Source organism: Ornithorhynchus anatinus, chromosome 17, assembly GCF_004115215.2.
Source record: "Ornithorhynchus anatinus isolate Pmale09 chromosome 17, mOrnAna1.pri.v4, whole genome shotgun sequence".
Taxonomy (NCBI): Eukaryota; Metazoa; Chordata; class Mammalia; order Monotremata; family Ornithorhynchidae; genus Ornithorhynchus; species Ornithorhynchus anatinus.
In genome coordinates, this window is record NC_041744.1 from 3,876,438 (window position 1) to 3,896,595 (window position 20,158).

A 20,158-nucleotide genomic window follows, 5' to 3' on the forward strand; every position below is an offset into this window, starting at 1 on the left:
TCACTCCGGCTGTCTCTCCTCCGCAACCGCGTCGGGGACGTGGGAGAGAGATCCGCCGGGAAGGGGCCGTTGGCTTCACGGCCAGGCCGACTGATTGGGCGATATTAGCCCAGCTGGATTTATGGGAAGGGGAATGAGGAAGAAGGGAAAGGAGTGTTCGGTTGACCACTAGAACGTAAAGGCATCATCATCCGTGGTATCGATTGAGCTCTTTCTAAGCGCTGAGCACTTGGGAGAGTACAGTAGGAAGCAGTGGGGCTTAGTGGATGGAGCACAGGCCTGGGAGTCAGAAACACCCGAGTTCTAATTCCGGCTCTGCCACTTGTCTGCTCTGGGGCCTTGGGCAAGTGGCTTCACTTCTCTGTGCCTCAGTCACCTCATCTGGAAAATGGTGATTAAGAGTGTGAACTCCACGTGGGACGGGGACTGTGTCCGACCCAATTAATTTGTAACTACCTCAGAGCTTAGAACAGTGTTTTGGCACATAGTGAATGCCTAACAAGTACCATAATTATTATTCTTACGATACGGCAGATTCGGCAGACACATTCCCTGCCCGTGACAAGCTCACGGTCTAGAGGAGGGCAGACGTTAATATAAATAGATAATTTATAACATGCAACTTAAAGATAAGTACCTAAGTGCTGTGAGGTTGAAGGTGGGATAAATGTCCAGTGCCCAAAGATCACAGATCCAAATACAGTGCCATATTGGATCAAACCAAAAATCCATCCAGCCCAGGATCCTGTCTGATGGGGACAACAGAGAAAAGCTGTGCTTCACATTTACACACCCTGCCCGTGAAAATATAATAATTGCGGTATCTGTTAAGGGCGTACTTTGTGCCAAGCACTGCACTAAGCACTCGGGTAGTTACCTGATAACTGGATCCCACAGAGTTTTCACTGTCTAAGTAGGAGAGAGAACAGGTATTGAATCCCCTTTTTGCAGATGAGGAAACTGAGGCTCAGAGAAGTCAAGACTGTAAGATCAGTGTGGGCGGGGAATGTGTCTGTTTCTTGTTGTATTCTCCCAAGCGTTTAGTACAGTGCTCTGCACACAGAAAGCACTCAATAAATACGACTGACTGACTTGACAATCGCCCCCTTGATTAAGGATGCATCTTCTAACATCCTTGTCTTTTCCCTCTAATAACCCCCTGTGCATCTATCATCTAGGAACGGATCCAAGTCCTTTTCATAAAAATTATTAGCGATAATAATAATAATTGTAATGTGGGTTCATTTCAGAGTCACCGGACACCAATTCTGTGAGAGCGAGGAATAGGTTTCCCCCATCTAGATGGCAAGCTCGTTGCGGTCAGGGGATGTTTGTGCTGTATTGTTCTGTTGTGCTCTCCCAAGCGCTTAGTACAGGGCTCTGCGCACAGTATGTGCTCAATAAATACGATTGAATGATTGAATGAATGAAGGTTCACAAGGAAAGCCATATCTGTCTTCAAATCCAACTGACCTTGCCGTGTTACTCTTCACCCTCCTCTCAGCCCCAGGCGTTATTTTAAAAGAGAAGCAGCGTGGCTCAGTGGAAAGAGCACGGGCTTGGGAGTCGGAGGTCATGGGTTCGAATTCCGGCTCCGCCACTTGTCAGCGTGTGACTGTGGGCAAGTCACTTAACTCTCTGTGCCTCATTTACCTCATCTGTAAAATGGGGATTAAAACCGTGATCCCCACATGGGACAACCTGATCACCCTGTATCTACCCCGGCGCTTAGAACAGTGCTCTGCATGAAGTAAGTGCTTAACAAATACCCACATTATTATTACTAAAAGAGTTGCCAGGGAAAGAGACCTGCATTTAATGCCCTCCACCCCCACCCCGAATGGGGCTCTATTTTTAAGCATCGAAAATATCTCGAAACCAAGCGAGAAATTCCTGGGGCCACGGAGGGATCCCAGAAAGGCCCAGACGGTGCGGTCACTGAGAGAGCCTCCGACAGAGTTGGCCAGGCTGGGGACAAGGGAGGGCCGCGTTTATTTAAAGGGAGTGTTGGCCACTCGATGAAAAAAAAACACTGAGGTGGGTCTGAAATGGGGTCGGGCGAGGGCTTGGCTTCGGTTGGGGGGTGGTGTTTTTGGTCATCAGGGGGTTACTGTTGCCAAGAAGGCTGTTGGGATGAAGAGGAAGCCATTCTGTGGATCCTCACACCTCAATACCCAACGTGCCACTCTGGGTCGACGTCGACCCCGCTGTGGGAAGGCTGGCCGGAACCAGCCTCGTCCTCCTCGTGAATGGGATTTATCGAGAGCCTGCCGACTGTGAAGCTATAGACTGAGCGCTTGGAGGAGCTCGACACGCTTAATCCTTGCCTTCCTGCAGTTGACAGTCCAAAGGAGGGAGTGCGGGGAGATAGAAGCAGTGTGGTTCGGTGGAACAAGCGCAGAAGATCTGGGTTCGAATCCCAGCTCCGCCACTTGCCTCCTGAGCGACCGTGGATAAGTCACTAAATTACTCTGTGCTTCAGTTTCCTCATCTAAAAAATAGGGATTAAATCACTGTTCTCCCTCACCCTTAGACTATGAGCCCTATTTTTTGTATCTAGTCCGCTGCTTGGCATGCACCTGGCTGCTTTCAAGAATCAGCACGGCTTAGCGGAGTTGATGGTGATGATGGCTTTTGTTAAGTGCTTACTATGTGCAAAGCACTGTCCTAAGCGCTGGGGGATACAGAGTGATCAGGTTGTGCCACATGGGGCTCACAGTCTTGATTCCCATTTTACAGATGAGGTAAAAGAGAAGCAGCGTGGCTCAGTGGAAAGAGCCCGGACGTGGGAGTCAGAGGTCATGGATTCGAATCCCGGCTCTGCCACTTGTCAGCTGTGTGACTGTGGGCAAGTCACTTAACTTCTCGGAGCCTCAGTTACTTCATCTGTAAAATGGGGATTAACTGTGAGCCTCACGTGGGACAAGCTGATTACCCTGTCTACCCCAGCGCTTAGAACAGTGCTCTGCACATAGTAAGCGCTTAACAAATACCAACATTATTATTATTATTGTTTCTATCCTAGCACTTAGAACAGTGCTTGACACAGAGTAAGCACTTAAAAGATACCAATTGTCAAAAAAAGGTAATTGTTGAACAAGTACCAACATTGTTCCATTATGTCCCCAGACCAGATCCCTCCGTCAGACCCCCGTCTAGACCGTAAACTCACTGGGGGCAGGGAACAGGACTGTTATTATTGTACAATCCCAAGTGCTGAGTACAGTGCTCTGCACATAGTAAACACTTAATAAATGTGATCGACTGACAGTGGTAAATGGTCCAGATTTCCCAAAAGGTTCATAATAGCAATAATAATGACACTATTTAAGTACTTACTATGTGCCATCCACTGTTCTAAGCTCTGCGGGAGATACAACGTAATCAGGTTGTCCCACGTGGGGCTCCCAGTCTTAATCCCCATTTTACAGATGACGTAACAGAGGCACAGAGAAGTTAAGTGACATGCCCGAAGTCACACAGCTCACAAGTGGCGTAGTCGGGAATAGAACCCATGACCTCTGACTCCCAAGCCGGTGCTCTTTCCACTGAGCCTCGCGGCTTCTCGGTCAAGGTTCATGATCTCGTAGAGGGCACGTGCGGCAAGAGAGGAAGACGGAGATTGAGAAGATTGGAGTCTTACGTTTATTGTGACCTTGGAAGTGGAAAAGGGCCCCGGGAGTTTGTTTAAAATGGGAATAGATGGCTACATCCGAGGCCACCCCGACTCCCCGCGGGCCCAGCGCGGCTCAGTCAAGGCCGGCCGCGACTCACATCCAGGCCCTCAGCTCGGGGCGGACGGCCCGGGCCCACACGGCGTTCCCCGGGTGGATGAACTGCGTGGCGCGGCCCTGTGAGTCCTCCATGCGCCGGCTCTCGCTGGCCCATTTCACCAGCCCACCGTCGACGTTGTAGACGCGCCTGGCTCCGGAGGGCCGGCCCGCGCTCAGCGCCCTGGCCACCGAGGATGACCGGTAGCCCACGGTGCAGTAGCAGACGATCTCTTCCCGGGGGACGCGCCCTGCTGTCGGAGGGGGATGGGTCAACGGCGTGCCCGCGGGGTGGCGGGGGCAGGTGCCGTTCCTTGACCGCCATGGCCCCGGGAGCCAGGCCCCACCTGGGCTGGGGCGGGAGGAGGGGCATTTTCTGAGGTTCAGGGGATCCTGCCGGTCACCTGGGAGCTTGCGGCCTTCATTTTCGGCCCTTTATAGAGCAGGGTTTTGTCTACTATAAAAAGAAGGCTTCTGGAGTGCGTGCTGGTGAGACCTCCTTTTGGGGAGTTGGTTGTTCTTTTATTTTTTTAGGTTCCCGCATTCCCCGCCAGCATCCACAGCAGGGCACCAGTGGACTGCGAGCTGCGGATCAGAAGGTGAAGGGCTCGGGGACGAGCCAGGGGTTATTTCGGAATGAGTCAAGTGCCAAAACAAACTCCAGGTGGGTGGGAGGGAATGGTTCCCCTAGGGCTCTCCGGCCCACTCGGGTGGGAGACCCAGAGCTGGGATGTACCTGCGTCGTTTCCCTCAGGAGAGAGGTGTTGCTGTAAGAGTTCTGACAGGTCCTTCCTGTCAGGGTCCACACGGATGGCTCCCGGCAAGTGGCTCACGTCAAACTCAGCTGCGCTTCGCGTGTCCTGAGGGAGTCAGTCAATTGTATTTACTGAGCGCTTACTGAGTTTGCAGCACTAATAATAATAATGATAATGGTATTTAAGTGCTTCCTATATACCAGGCGCTGATCTAAGCACTGGGGTAGATTCAGGCTAATCAGGTTGGACACAGTCCCCGTCCCACTTAGGTCTCACCGGCTTCATCCCCATTTCCCTGATGAGGGAACTGAGGCCCGGAGAAGTGAAGCGACTTGCCCAAGGGCAGGCAGCAGACAAGTGGCAGACCCTCGATCGGAACCCAGGTCCTTCTGAGTCCCAGGCCCGTGCTCTATCATTTAGGCCGTGCTGCTTCTGGGAGAGTACGATAGATCAATAGAACGGACACGTTCCCTGCCCGAAATGAGCTTACAATCTTGAGGGGGAGACGGACGTTAATAGAAATAAGTGATGCCGGGCTGGGAGGGGGAATGAATAATGGGAGCAAGTCAGGGCAGTGGGAGAAGAGGAAAGGAGGGCTTAGCCAGTGAAGGGCATTTTTACTAGCGATGGACCGTTTCAGAATCTGTCACAGATTATTGGGAGAAGCAGCTTCAGCTGGTGGAAAAAGCCTGGGACCGGGAGTCAGGACAGCTGAGTTCTAATTCTGACCAGGTCACCTGCCTGCTGTGTGGAACACGTCTGCTAGTTCTGTTGTACTTACCCAATAATAATAATTGTGGTATTTGTTAAGCTCTTACTATGGGCCAGGCACTGGGGTTGAAACAAGCTAATCAGGTTGGACACAGTCCCTGTCCCACATGGGACTCACAGTCTTAATACCAATTTTACAGATGAGGTAACTGAGGCACGGTGAAGTGACTTTTCTCACAGCACACAAGTGGCAGAACCGGCATTAGAACCCAGGTCCTCTGACTCCCAGGTCCTTGCTCGATCCACTAGGCCGTGCTGCTGCTCAAGCAGCTCCCAAGTGCTTAGTACAGTGCTCTGCACACTGGAAGAGCTCAATAAACACCACTGATTGATTGCTCGCCTGCTGCGTGATCTCTGGCAAGTCACGTAACTTCTCCAGGCCTCGGCTTCCTTCTCTGTAAAATGGGAACGAAATTCCTGTTCTCCCACACACTACCGCCGTGAGCCCCATGTGGGACAGGGACTGTATTTGATTGTAATATTTGTTTCTATTATTTATCCTAATGTCCATCTAGACTAAGCTCGTGAGCAGGGAACGTGCCTACCAATTCTGTTGCATTGTACTCTCCCCAGCGCTTAATACAGTGCCCTTCACACAATAAGCACTCGGATAAAAACCACGGGTTGTACTGTATCTATCCCAGAGCTTTGCACAGTGCTCGGCACTTTCAAAGAGGCCCGGCATTGTGAAACGCAAGTTACCTGCCAGCAGTCCAATCTCAAAAATAGAATTTCCAACGAACGGTTAAGCCTTTAATCAACTGTGTCCTAACAATCGCTCTATGCCGTGATAACTATGATCTACTGCTATTGAGTTATAATCACAGAGTTGGAGGAAAAAATTGCAGACTTGGTACCGGCTCGTTATAAATATAACGTAATGTATACCCAGTTCTCTATTATTTGCCCTATTTGAAGCTGGATGTTTTACGGTCGGCAGAGAATTCTCCTCGACTTTAGCTGATCAAAACGTTCAAAGGTCCAATCGAAACAGAGCTTGGCCTGGCTGGCTTTGGACCTGAATCTCGGGGATCAGACGTGGATCGTGGTAGGTCTACCAGCTTGGTTTCCTGCAGATTCTCCTCAGAAAAGGAGAATCTGGTTGTGTGGGATGGGGGTCAATTAATCAGTGGTATTGGTGTCAATTGTTTCCGTCAACAAGGAGCAGCGTAGCTTAGTGGCTAGAGCCCGGGCCTGGGAGTCAGAAGGACCTGGGTTCTAATCCCCGCTCTGCCGCTTGTCTGCGGTGTGACCTGGGGTACTTCACTTCCCTGGACCTCAGTTCCCTCATCTGTAAAATGGGGATTAAGACCAGGAGCCCCATGTGGACAAGGAACTCTGTAACCCAACTGCCTTGTTTCTACAGCGCTCAGTACAGTGCCTGGCACATAGTAAATGCTTAACGAATACCACGATTATTATTATTCTTTATCGGGTGCTTATTGTATGCACAGCGCTGTACTAAATGATTGGGAGAGCATAATATAGAGTTGGTAGATATATTCCCCGCCCACAAATAGTTTACAGTCTAGACGAGGAGACGGACATTAAACGAGATGGCAGATATGGATGTAAGTTCCTTGGAGCTGAAGGTGGGGTGAAGGTGGGGTGAATAAAGGGTACAAATCCAAGGGTTTGCCTGATTTGAAGATTTTGATACATGCGATGTGTCAGCGTCTTGGTCTGAAAACTTACCACCGTGCCTTTGAAACGGGCGTTATTTTGTGTACTGACTGCCTCGGGTCCATAAACTGTATCGATTAACCTAGTAACGCAAACACACACATGTGCACAGACATTCCCATGGCACAGACAAGCAGGCATGAACATTCTCACATATTCACATTCACACATGCACTGCATACGTACACACACGTGGGCGCACAAGACAGGAAATCTAGCAGGGTAGTGGGGGCTGGCTCTCCGCAAATCTTGATGAACTTTAGGATTTTCAGACATTGTCTCTTCAAACCTGCTTGATGGATTTTCCCATCCTGATCTGCCCTCAGTCAATAAATCAATGGTATTTATTGAGGGCTTACTGTGTGCAGAGCACTGTACTAAGCGCTCAAGACAGTGTAATATGACAGAGTCAGTAGTCACGTTCCCTGCCTACAATGAGCTTACGGTCCGGAAGGGGAGACGAGACATTCGTATAAGGAAATAAATGATGGATAAATACATAAATGCTATGGGGCGGAGGGAGGGGTGAATAAAGGGAGCAAATCCAAGTGCAGAAGGGAGTGGGAGAAGAGGAAATGAAGGTTTAGTCAGGGAAGGCCTCTTGGAGGAGGTGGGCCTTCAAATAAGCCTTTGAAGGCGGGGCCGGAGGGTAATTGCCCTCAAACATCCCGGGAGATTTCATTCCACAAGTAAGAGGGAGAAAAACACAGTCGTGCATAAATCCTGCTCGCATACCACTCTTGGAGGCCGTGACAGGTCCTTGTCTGCAGAGGAAAACAACTGGACTTCCCCCACTAGAGTGTCACCGCCTTGAGGGCAGGGATTGCATCTAAGTAATTCTATTTTATCCTCCAAGCACTCAATACAGTGCCCCACCTAGACCGAGCACGGAATAAATACTTCTGACTGATTGAACGAGGGGGGAACATTCGTTGTTCCCTGGGGGCCTTTGGGGTTCACCAGATCCTCAGAGATTCCTATTTTCATCGAGGCAGGGTACCCGCTTTGACGGCAGACCTCGAGATTCCCCGCCGGTGGTTCAGATTTAGGGGGAACCCGTGAGGCAGGGGTGGTCTGTCCAAGATCTGGCCGTTCAACGGGTCCCGTTAAACAGAACTGTTCTAGCAGCGTGTCGGAAACCCGGTTTTTATCAGCGCTCGTGTCCAGGGGCGATCATTTTCTCTGTGGTAGAGACAAATAGCTCCGACTGTGGGTTCGGGTTTAAGGAGCAGCCTGATATTTGGAGAGGGGACTCCTATCTAGCCGAAGGGGGTGGTTTAGCGGTGGCTCCATCATCTGGGTAATTCCTAGACGCCGGGGGATCTGAGGTTCGAATCTGGTAGGGACGACTCAGCCCTTTAATCTCGCTTCGCGGGTGATGTCAAGTTTGGGTGCAGTTTGGGGGGTCTGAGGTGGGAGATCTGGTGCCTTTGAAACCATCGTTAAGGGCGAGGCGGGGTGTCTTTGGGTATTGGACTCGTCTAGGTAACCTCTCCCAAAGGAGTTCCTGGCAAATCCTCTCCTAAGGAAAATAGAGATAACTGGATTATTAATGACTAGCGCCTATAAGCACTTTTTTTGTGGGCGGGGAACGTGTCTGCCAATTTTGATCTGTTGTGCTCCCCCAAGCACTTGGTACAGAAGCAGCACGGCCTAGTGGATAGAGCACGGGCCTGGCAGTCAGAAGGTCATGGGTTCTAATCCTGGCTCCCCCACTTGTCTACTCTGTGGCCTTGGGCATTTCACTTTACTTCTCTGGGCCTCAGTTACCTCATCTGGAAAATGGGGATGAAGACCTTGGGCCCCACGTGGGACAGGGACTGCGTTCAAACCGATTTGCTTGTATCCACCCCATCGCTCAGAACAGTGCCTGGCACATAGCGAGGTCTTAACAAATACTATTATTATTAATGATGAAATGTTTCTTTATTCAGTCTAAATCCAGTTTTGAACCTGGTTTCCGAGACCCTCCCCGACCCTACTTCTTTGCCCCCAGTTAATTCCATGGGTGTCTTTATTTTTTCTCTCATTTCAGAGGCCCAGAGCTGAAAGCGATCCTTGACTTGGTTCTGGCAAGTCTACACGGTAATTTGGTTCCTCTCCTCACCCCGTCATAAACCCCGTCCTAGTCAGTCCCGTTTTGAAAGCCAACGTGAAATCCCACTCCAGAACAGGGGACGGACGGGAGCTCTATTTTTAGCCTAACTTGGAGCTTTTCAATATAATGCCTAGTATTTCATCCCGGACCACAGAAACCTCATCAGAAAAAAGCAACCGTCCACGCTGTGTTAACAAAACCGATGGACGGGATGTTCCCGAGATGAGCTATCCGCGCCGTGAAAGTCCAGAAAATAGCCGCAGATCAGAGAACGGCGAGGACCTGGACTCCAGCCACAGGGCAAAGGGCTGAGGAGAAGAAGTTAAAATGGCTTTTCTTGGAACGGTCTCGCTTCTGGGCTAACCCTCAGGCTACCCTCTGGGGGCCCCCGAGCCTCGGGAGGACTGGCAAGGATTGCCACATTAGCAGCAAAGGGAGTTATGCCAGCTCTGCTGAAGGGAAGTAGCGAGGCCTAGTGGAGAGAGCCCAGGCCTGGGGACCAGAGGACCTGGGTTCTAATTTTGGCTCTGCCACTTGCCTGCTGTGTGAACCTGGGTCAAGCTTCTCTGGGCCTCAGCTTCTTCATCTGTAAAATGTTGGTATTTGTTAAGCGCTTACTATGTGCAGAGCACTGTTTTAAGCGCTGGGGTAGATACAGGATGATCAGGTTGTCCCACATGAGGTTCACAGTCTTAATCCCCATTTTACAGATGAGGGAACTGAGGCCCAGAGAAGTGAGGTGACTTGCCCACAGTCACGCAGCTGACAAGTGGCAGATCTGGGATTCGAACCCATGATCTCTGACTCCCAAGCCCGTGATCTTTCCACTGAGCCACGCTGCTTCTCTAATATTTGTTAATAATAAAAATAATTGCGGTATTTAAGCGCCAGGTACTGTACTAAGCGCTGGGGTGGATACAAGCATAGTGGATTGGACACAGTCTCTCTACCACATGGAGCTCACGGGCTTAATCCTATTTTATAGAGGAGGTAATAGAGGCACAGAGAATGAAGTGACTTGTCCAAGGTCACACAGCAGACAAGGGGCAGAGCCGGGATTAGACCCCATGATCTTTGACGCCCAGGCCCATGCTCTATCCACTACAGGATGCTGTTTCTCTTTGTTCTCCTTCCTACCTAGACTGTGAGCCCCATGTGGGACAGGGACTGTTTCCAATCTAGTTGTCTTGTATCTACCCCAGCACTCCGTCCACTGCTTAGCACCGAGTAACCACTTAACAAATTCCAATTTTATTATCGCTATTATTATTATTTCACCAGGCCACACGCCTGTCGGTGCTTACCACAGTGCTTGGCACAGAGTATGAGAAGCAACATAAGGCCTGGGGGACAGAGTACGGGCCCGGGAGTCAGAAGAACTTGGGTTCTAATCCCGGCCCTGCCACTTGTCTGCTGTGTGACCTTGGGTAAGTCACTTCACTTCTCTGTGCCTCAGTCCCTCATCTGTAAAATGGGGATTAAGACTGTGTGCTCTATGTGGGACAGGGACTGTGTCTCCCCCAATTATCTTGTATCTATCCCAGCGCTTAGAATGGTCCCTGGCACATAGTACGTGCTTAATACCTACAATTATTATTATTAGAGTAGGCGCCTAACAGATACCACAATTATTTTTATTCAAAGGAGGCCGTGAAGGGAATGGGAGGGGAGGAGATGGGTGGGAGTGAGGGGCTTTATACCCTGGGGGTCTCAGCTGAAGCCCCCCCTGGTATCCAGGCGGCGATCCCAGGGTCAGTGTGAGGGTGGGGTGGGGGAAAGCCCAGAAAGGACAATTTTAGAGAGTGGAAGATGCACCCTTAAATCTTTCCTTTCACCCTCTTTGTAAGCACTGTTTTAAGCGCCGGGGTAGATACAGGGTAATCAGGTTGTCCCACATGAGGCTCCCAGTCTTAATCCCCATTTTACAGAGGAGGGAACTGAGGCCCAGAGAAGTGACTTGCCCACAGTCACACAGCTGCCAAGTGGCAGAGCGGGGAATTCGAACCCATGACCTCTGACTCCCAAACCCGGGCTCTTTCCACTGAGTCACGCTGCTTATCCCAGCTCCGCCACTTGTCTGCCGCGTGACCTCGGACTTAGATTCTCTGGGCCTCAGAAAACGGGGATTAAGGCGGTGAGCCCCAGGTGGGCCGGGGACGGTGTCCAACCTGATTGGCTTGTGTCTACCCCAGCATCTGGAATAGAGTGAGCACTTAAAGTACTAAAAAATATTCGGGAATGCTCAAAGGCCCGGAGTTAGAAGAGCAGATTGGAGTGCTCTGCTTCCCCCTACTGCTTACATGGCACCATGAGGCTCCGAGGGCTTCCCGGGGGCCTTACTGGAGCTCAGTGGGATTTCCACCCTTGCCCCCGGTCTGGCTGAGGTGGCCACTTGCCCCGTGACTCGTCCGAGATCACACAGCGGGTAAGCGGCGGCGGCGGCAGTAGAACCCGGGTCCTGGGACTCCTGGGCCCGTGCTCTTTCCAGAGAAGCAGAATGGCCCAGGGGATAGAGCAAGGGCCTGGGCGTCGGGAGGACGTGGGGGTTCTAATTCCAGCTCTGCCACGTGTCGGCCGGATGAGCTTGGGGAAGTCGCTTCACTTCTCTGGGCCTCGGTTCTCTCGTCCGCGAAACGGGGATTAATTCTGGGAGCCCCACGTAGGACATAATGATGATAAGGATGATAATGTTGATATTTGTTAAGCGCTTACTATGTGCAGAGCACCGTTCTAAGCGCTGGGGGAGATACAGGGTCATCAGGTTGCCCCACGTGAGGCTCACAGTTAATCCCCATTTTCCAGATGAGGTCACTGAGGCACAGAGAAGTGAAGTGACTCGCCCACAGTCACACGGCTGACAGGTGGCAGAGCCGGGAGTCGAACCCATGACCTCTGACTCCGAAGTCACTGTACTGAGTGCTAGGGAGAGTTCAGTACGACGACGACATTCCCTGCCCACGAGTCACAGTCTGCGGGGGAGACGACAGTGCAGATAAACAAAATGACAGATGTATACAGTGGCGCTGTGAGGTGGGGACAGGGGAAGACCAGAGGGAGCAAGTCAGGTTGATGCGGAAGGGAGTGGGAGATGAGGGAAAATGGGGCTTAATCTGGGAAGGCCTCTTGGAGGAGATGGGCCTTGGATAAGGCTCTGAAGCGGGGGGGGGGGGCGAGTAACTGTCGGATTTGAGGAGGGAGGGTGTTCCAGACCAGAGGCAGGATGGGGGCGAGAGGTCGGCAGAGAGATCCCGCTGTGCCACTTGTCAGCTGTGTGACTGTGGGCAAGTCACTTCACCTCTCTGTGCCTCAGTTGGTATTTGTTAAGCGCTTACTATGTGCAGAGCAGTGTTCTAAGCGCTGGGGTAGACACAGGGGCATCGGGTTGTCCCACGTGGGGCTCACGGTCTTAATCCCCATTTTACAGATGAGGTAACTGAGGCCCAGAGAAGTGAAGTGACTCGCCCCCAGTCACCCAGCTGACAAGTGGCAGAGCCGGGATTCGAACCCATGACCTCTGACTCCGAAGCCCGGGCTCTTTCCACTGGGCCACGCTGCTTCTTCAGTCACCTCATCTGTCAAATGGGGAATTAAGACTGTGAGCCTCAAGCGGGACAACCTGATTACCCTGTATCTCCCTCAGCGCTTAGAACAGTGCTCTGCACCTAGTAAGTGCTTAACAAATACCAACCTTATCATCATTATTATTATTAGACAAGATGGAGGTACGATGGGACGGTCGGCATTAGAGGAACGAAGTATGTGGGCTGGGCTGTAGAAGGCGAGTAGCGAGGTGAGGTAGGAAGGGGCAAGGGGGAGGACTGCTTTAAAGACAATAGTGAGGTGTTTGATTTAGAGATGGATGGGCAACCACTGGAGTTTTTGGAGGTCGAGGAACATGTCTGTGAATTCAGTTATACTGCACTCTCCCAAGCACTTAGTGCAGTGTTCTGCACACAGTAGGCGCTCAATAAACACGCTTGAATGTTCTCCCTCCCGTTTAAGACTGTGAACCCCATTTGAGACAGGAATTGTGTCTGACCTGATCGACTTGTATCAGCGTGGCTCAGCGGAAAGAGCCCGGGCTTGGGAGTCAGAGGTCGTGGCTTTGAATTCCAGCTCTGCCACTTGGCAGCTGTGTGACTGTGGGCAAGTCGCTTCACTTCTCTGGGCCTCAGTGACCTCATCTGGGAAATGGGGATTAAGACTGTGAGCCTCACGTGGGACAATCTGATGACCCTGTATCTACCCCAGCGCTTGGAACAGTGCTCTGCACATAGTAAGCCATTATTATTATTATTATTATTATTGTCTCCCAGTTCTTAGTACTAGGCCCGGCACATAGGTAGGGCTTCCCAAATACCGTAATCATTAATAAGGTGGCCAATTCCAGGTCACCTCACCCTAAAAGCCCGAGAACTGCCATTGTCCACCCAGCTCCCATCCCCAATTCCCCCGTTTGCACCGCATTCCAGGTAAATAAATAAAAATAATTGGTGGTATTTGTTAAGCGCTTACTATGTGCAAAGCACTGTTCTAAGCGCTGGGGGATACAAGGTGATCAGGTTGGCCCATGTGGGGCTCACAGCCTTAACCCCCATTTTCCAGATGAGGTAACCGAGGCACAGAGAAGTTAAGTGACTTGCCCAAAGTCACACAGCTGACAAGTGGCAGTAAGTGGGATAGGGTGAGGAGCGGTGCTGTTGTACTGAGTCCAGGGAATCCTGTGGTAGACAGGAAAACAGGTCCTGCAGTTCTCTTCCCCGACATTCCTGCATAACTTTAGGCTTGGCTCCCAACACCTGAGGGAACCCTTGACTGGAGTAACAGAGCAACAGTCTCCACCCTCAGGGGCTCAATTTATTTTCATTTTCTTTCCCCACGCGTGAGGCGTTTGGTTTGCAGAAGAGTCTTCTCACTCCATAATAACCGGAACCGTCCCTGGATAGAATTCCTTACCCAGAACCACAAAGACACTAATTAAATTCACCAAACGGACCCCTCCCAGCCCCGCCTAGTCACATCACCTGCCCAGATCAGCAACTAATATTTATTGAGGGGCTGCCGGTGGGGGATATGAAATGTAGCTACCTCTGGGGTGAATGCAATCATTCACTTGTATCTATTGAGCGCTTGCCGTATGCAGGGCACTCCACTAAACGCTTAGGAGAGTACGATGTAATAATAATTATTATTATGGTATTTGTTCAGCCCTTACTATGTGCCGGGCGCTGGACTAAGCACTGGGGTGAAGACGAGCAAATCGGGTTGGACCGAACCCCAGTGCTTAGAACATCGCTTGACACGTAATAAGCGCTTAACAAATAGGGAAGCAGAGTGGCTGCAGCACGGGCCTGGGAGTCAGAAGGTCACGGGTTCTAATCCCGGCTCTGCCACTCGTCTGCTGTGTGACCTTGGGGAAGTCACCTCGCTTTCTGTGCCTCACTACCCTCGCCTGTAAAATGGGGATTGAGACTGTGATTCCCATGTGGGACAGGGACTGTGTCCAACCCGATTTGCTTGTTTCCACCCCAGTGCTTAGTACAGTGCCTGGCACAAAGTCAGCGCTTGGCTTATTCCATAATTATCATTATTACCTTTTATCCATTAAAAAAAATGACAGCGAGAAACTCTTGAAGTCAGAGGGGAGTGATGGGACAGAAAGGGGGAAGCAAAGTTGAGAAAAGTCCTATGTCCAAATCTATTTGCTTGTTTCCACCCCAGTGCTTAGTACAGTGCCTGGCACAAAGTAAGTGCTTGATAAATACCATAATTATTTTTTTTAATCCATTAAAAAAAATGACAGCGAGAAACTCTTGAAGTCAGAGGGGAGTGATGGGACAGAAAGGGGGAAGCAGAGTTGAGAAAAGCTTTCTGGTTTCAATTTAAAAGCTTCTCCTGGGATAACCACGAGACGAACCCAAAAACATTTTACACATGGACCTCTAAATTACCCACATGAGTCTGACTTTCCTTTTATTGACACTTCCACCGCCTTGGGAAGAAAATTCAAATAAAATTAGGCACATATCTTTAAATTATGTATCATAAATTTATTTATCTTAACGTGACTCCCCTCTGGACTGCAAGTGTGTTGTGGGCAGGGAACGTGTCTGCCAGCTCTTTAATCAGTCAATCGTATTTATTGAGCGCTTTCTGTGTGCAGAGCACTGTACTAAGCACTTGGGAGAGGACAGTAGAACAATAAGCAGGAAACATTCCCTGCCCACAAAGAGTTTATAGTCTTGAAGGGACTGTAAGGGCCTCTGTTGTAGTGTACTCTCCCAGCCGCTTAGCACAGTACTCTGCACATCGTAAGCGCTCAAGAGAAGCAGCGTGGCTCAGTGGAAAGAGCCCGGGCTTGGGAGTCAGAGGTCATGAGTTCGAATCCCAGCTCTGCCATTTGGCAGCCGTGTGACTGTGGGCGAGTCACTTCACTTCTCTGGGCCTCAGTTACCTCATCTGTAAAATGGGGATTAACTGTGAGCCTCACGAGGGACGACCTGATGACCCTGTGTCTACCCCAGCGCTTAGAACATTGCTCGGCACATAGTGAGCGCTTAACAAATAGCATTATTATTATTATTATTATACCACAAAAAGGATTCAAGTACGGCACTTACCAGAATAATCAATTCACCTGGCTTCACCTCCATCCAGGTCTGCAGGACCTCTGTGGCCAAAGGTTCCACATCTGGAAACGTCTGTCCGATCCAGGTGCGGATTAAATCTGACGTCGCGGTGGTGTCGGACATATCTAAGTGGCCCATAACTTGCAGAAATAGTTTTGCCATCTTGCCAACCACCGGCAGACGCGGGAGGGTTTTCTAACCGGGCTCTGACACGTAACCTGCTTATTTGGAGAATCGTGGGTGGCGAACGGGTTTGGGGAGGCCGGACCTTTAACCCCCGGGGGCTAGCGGCCTGCCAGCCAAGAGACCCAGCGGATCTTAACCGCTTCGCTAACACTTCTGAAAGGGGGAGAAAGAGGGACGGCAACTTTAAGCTAAGCACCGTTTGCACAGGGACGCCATTGACTCCAAAGGAAGTGATGCATATTCATGTTGGACTGAACTTTGAGTCTTGGAAGTTTATCTTCAACCGGGCGGCTTCCGGATGGCGCCTGAAGTGTGGTTTTCCCCCTGTAAGAACACGTCCTTTAAGTGATTTATTATAAAACTGAACTTACTGGGATTAACTGCTCGCCCATTTCTCAGATAGGTTTGGTTTCCGATGACTGGAGGTGAATTGCAGCCGTTTCTCCCTCTGATTAAAAATCGGTTGACATTCCATTCCGCTTTTGAAGCAGCACGGCCTAGCGGATAGAGCACCGGCCTGGGAGTCATAAGGTCATGGGTTCTAATCCCGGCTCCGCCTGCTGTGACCTTGGGTAAGTCACTTCACTTCTCCGGGCCACAGTTCCCTCATCTGTAAAATGGGGATTAAGACCGTGAGCCCTCTGTGGGACAGGGACTGTGTCTAACCCAATTATCTTGTGTCTCCCCCAGTGCTTAGAACAGTGCCTGGCACATAGTAAGTGCTTAATAATAATGTTGGTATTTGTTAAGCCCTTACTATGTGCAGAGCACTGTTCTAAGCGCTGGGGAAGATATAGGGTCATCAGGTTGTCCCACGTGAGGCTCACGGTTAATCCCCATTTTACAGATGAGGTAATTGAGGCCCAGAGAAGTGAAGTGACTCGCCCACAGTCCCACAGCTGACAGGTGGCAGAGCCGGGATTCGAAGCCATGACGTCTGACTCCCAAAACCGGGCTCTTTCCACTGAGCCACGCTGCTCCTCTGAGCAGCTCCGATATTTGCTTAACAAATATCATTATTATTAGCAGTAGTAGTATTTTGAGATAATGCCCCTTGGGACATAAGGTATTTCCACCCATTTATCCAAGTTTTTAAAATTGTATTTGTGATGCACGTACCACGTACCGGGCACGGCACTAAGCGCTGGGGTAGATATAAGCTAATCGAGTTGGACACAGTCCGTACCCCATTTTACAGATGACATAACTGAGGTACAGAGAGATTACGTGACCTGTCCAAGGTCACACAGCAGACAGGTAAGTGGTGGAACTGGGATTAGAACCCAGATCCTTCTGACACCCGGGCCCGCGCTCTATCGCACTAAGCCATGCTGCTCTAGACTCTAAGCTTGTTGTGGGCAGGGAATTTGTTATATTTTTATATTCTACTCTCCCAAGCGTTTAGTACGGTGCTCGGCACACGGTAAGCACTCAATAAATACGATCGACCGACAGGCTACTTTCTCTAGGACTGCTCGGGAGAGAAACGGACAAAAGTTGGCGGTTCGGTATTTATTACGGACCCACAAGGATGGAACTTTTACCAATAATTACAGACGATAAAGATCCTCCTGCCACATTCTGGGGTCACATGACTGCACTTACACAATATACACATTCAAATATCACACACACACACATTTAAAATCACTTTTTTTAAAAAAACGCACCATTGCCGTGGCAGATGAAGTGGGCTACAACAAATGAATTTGGGCTTCTTTACCTCACACTGTAATGTGAAGGAGATTATGGGATTTAGTGCCTCCTGGAATTTATTTCAAGGCCTGTCTCCCCATACACTCCTCCAGGGCAGGGATCCTCTGTTGTAATAATGTTAGTATTTGTTAAGCGCTTACTATGTGCAGAGCACTGTTCTAAGCGCTGGGGTAGATACAGGGTAGTCAGGTTGTCCCTCCTGAGGCTCACAGTCTTTGTCCCCATTTTACAGATGAGGGAACTGAGGCACAGGGAAGTGAAGTGACTTGCCCCCAGTCACACAGCTGACAAGCAGCGGAGCTGGGATTCGAACCCATGACCTCTGACTCCCAAGGCCGGCTTCTTTCCACTGAGCCACGACTCGCCCAGGTGCTCAGTAAGGCGCTCTTCTCACGCTAGGCGCTCAGTACGTACTGTTGACAGATGAACCGATTGCTGCCGACTCTGGTCCTCCCACCCCAACTCATCTGTCTTTCTTCCGATCTTCTTCAGTTGGTTTCCAGATGTGCAACCTTCGTTAACTTGAAGGCGATTATTAGCCGGTAGCATTTACTGGGTGCCTCTTATTTGCTGAGGGAGCACGGTATTAAAGTAAGTGGGAAAATATAGTGGTAGAAGACTCGATCCCTTTCATTCAATTGTATTTATTGAGCGCTTACTGTACGCAAAGCACCGTACTAATGCCTGGGAGAGTCCAACAGAACAATAAACAGACACAGAACCCTGTCCTTGAAGGGCTTTTTTGACAGGCTTTTCTACTTCAAACCAAAGGAAACTGTTTGGAATTATTATTATTATTATTATTATGGCATTTGTTCAGGGCTTATTTGTGAGGCACTGTTCTAAGCGCTGGGGTCCAAACAGGTTAATCAGGGTGGACACAGTCCCTGTTCCACATGGGGCTCACAGTCTAAGAGGGAGAACGAATATCTAAACCCCATTTTCCAGTTGAGGAAACTGAGGCACAGAGAAGTTAAGTGACTTGCCCTATGTCACACAGCACGCAAGTGGTAGAGCTGGGATTAGAACCCAGATCTTCTGACTCCCAGGCCCACGCTCTTTCCACAAGGCCACGCTGCCGCTGGATTTACTCGACGTTCCCTCTGTGGGCGTTTTGGCGTGAGAATCACAGCTATGCTGGATGCTAGATGTCCTCGGACCGCGTTCAGAAAAATTTCCCGGAGAAATAATCGTAGAGGGAGAAACTCTTTCTGGGATGGCTAGCTAACAACAGATTACCACAGAAGTTAGCATGCTAAGGGGACAGCGGAGATTCTTGTACGCTAAGACTCCACGGTAATAATAATATTAATTGAGCGCTTATTAGGTCCAGAGCCCTCTCTCAGGGTCGCACCTGGAGAGTTTCCAGTCCTCTACCAGTCTCGACTCCGGGAGGGTCGAGCAGAGGCCCGTCCCTTCCAGTCCTAACCTGGCCGGTGGCTGGCGAGTTGCAGGCCGTCGGCTCCAACTCAAAACTCCCCCGTGCTGGGCAGCAGCGGCACGGGAGGGAGTCGAGGGCGGAGACTCGAGTTTACCGGGCGGAAGGCGGCGACGTGTAAACCGCTTTCGGATTTTTACCACGAAATCTCTCTGGATCCACTACCAGAGGGATCGCAGGTGGAGGCGGGGCGTTCTGGGAGAGATGTGTCCGTGGCGGCGACTCGACAGCGTGAGACAACAACCCTAACGAGGTCCAGAACGCTGTAGGAGGATCAACAAGCACTTACCGGGCGTTCAGTGATGCTTTAGGAGATTTCTGTCAGCAGGCCACGGTTACCAAGCTGGCTGCTTAATTTGGTCCCATTAACCACTAGATCTTCCATTCGCTTTCAATGTTCACAACTTTCTAGCTGCAGGAACGGGCAGGGAGTCACCTGACCCTGACCCACCTGACCCAAAGACTCTATCAATCAATGGCATTTATTGAGCGCCCACTGCATACTGTACTAAGCATTTGGGAGCTTACAAGAGTTAGTCGCTACATTACTTGCCACTCTGGATCGCTTCACTTAGCATTAATAATAATGTTGGTATTTGTTAAGTGCTTACTATGTGCAGAGCACTGTTCTAAGCCCTGGGGTAGACGCAGGTTGGCCCACGTGAGGCGCGGTCTTAATCCCCATTTTACAGATGAGGTAATTAAGGCGCAGAGAAGTGAAGTGACTCGCCCACAGTCACGCAGCTGCCGAGTGGCAGAGCCGGGATTCGAACCCATGACCTCTGACTCCCAAGCCTGGCTCTTTCCACTGAGCTACGCCGCTTCTCTAGTCAATCGGTGGCATTTATTGAGCGCTCATTGAGTGCTGAGCACTTTATTCTGTGCTTGGTACAATATAAGAGTATGGGTTGATGTGATCTCTGCTCATTAGGAGCTCAGAGTCATCAGACCATCAGATGCAAATACCACTATTATTATTATTTTCTGGGCTTCAGTTACCTCATCTGGAAAATGGGGATTGAGATTGAGAAGCCCCGGGGGGACAGGCATCGGGTCCAACCCGATTTGCCTGTGTCCACCCCAGTGCTTAGTACAGTGCCTGGCACACAGTA

The 20,158-nt window shown here is 50.3% G+C and overlaps 1 protein-coding gene across 2 annotated transcripts; it reads right to left on the minus strand.

The window, feature by feature from the left end:
• Positions 1-3,622: 3,622 nt before the first annotated feature.
• Positions 3,623-16,368, minus strand: LOC100681627. Of its 2 annotated transcripts, none has more exons than XM_029082145.2 (3): positions 15,698-16,368; positions 4,507-4,630; positions 3,623-4,021 (listed from the first exon to the last, which is right to left on the minus strand). In XM_029082145.2, exons 1-3 carry the CDS (start codon positions 15,866-15,868, stop codon positions 3,771-3,773), a joined length of 546 nt encoding a protein of 181 aa, XP_028937978.1. In that variant the 5' UTR covers positions 15,869-16,368; the 3' UTR covers positions 3,623-3,770. The 2 variants fall into 2 exon arrangements, with proteins under 2 accessions (XP_028937978.1, XP_028937977.1); XM_029082144.2 differs by having other exon boundaries at positions 3,623-4,024; positions 15,698-16,366.
• Positions 16,369-20,158: the final 3,790 nt, after the last annotated feature.

What these genes read in the sequence shown, in the direction of transcription:
- LOC100681627 (XM_029082144.2), bottom strand. Translation starts at nt 15,868, where the DNA reads ATGGCAAAACTATTTCTGCAAGTTATGGGCCACTTAGATATGTCCGAC. An exon ending in CAGGTGAATTGATTATTCTG is followed by an intron (nt 4,631 to 15,697) that starts GTAAGTGCCGTA and finishes TGACTCCCTCAG; the next exon opens with GACACGCGAAGCGCAGCTGA. An exon ending in TCCTGAGGGAAACGACGCAG is followed by an intron (nt 4,025 to 4,506) that starts GTACATCCCAGC and finishes CCCCTCCGACAG; the next exon opens with CAGGGCGCGTCCCCCGGGAA.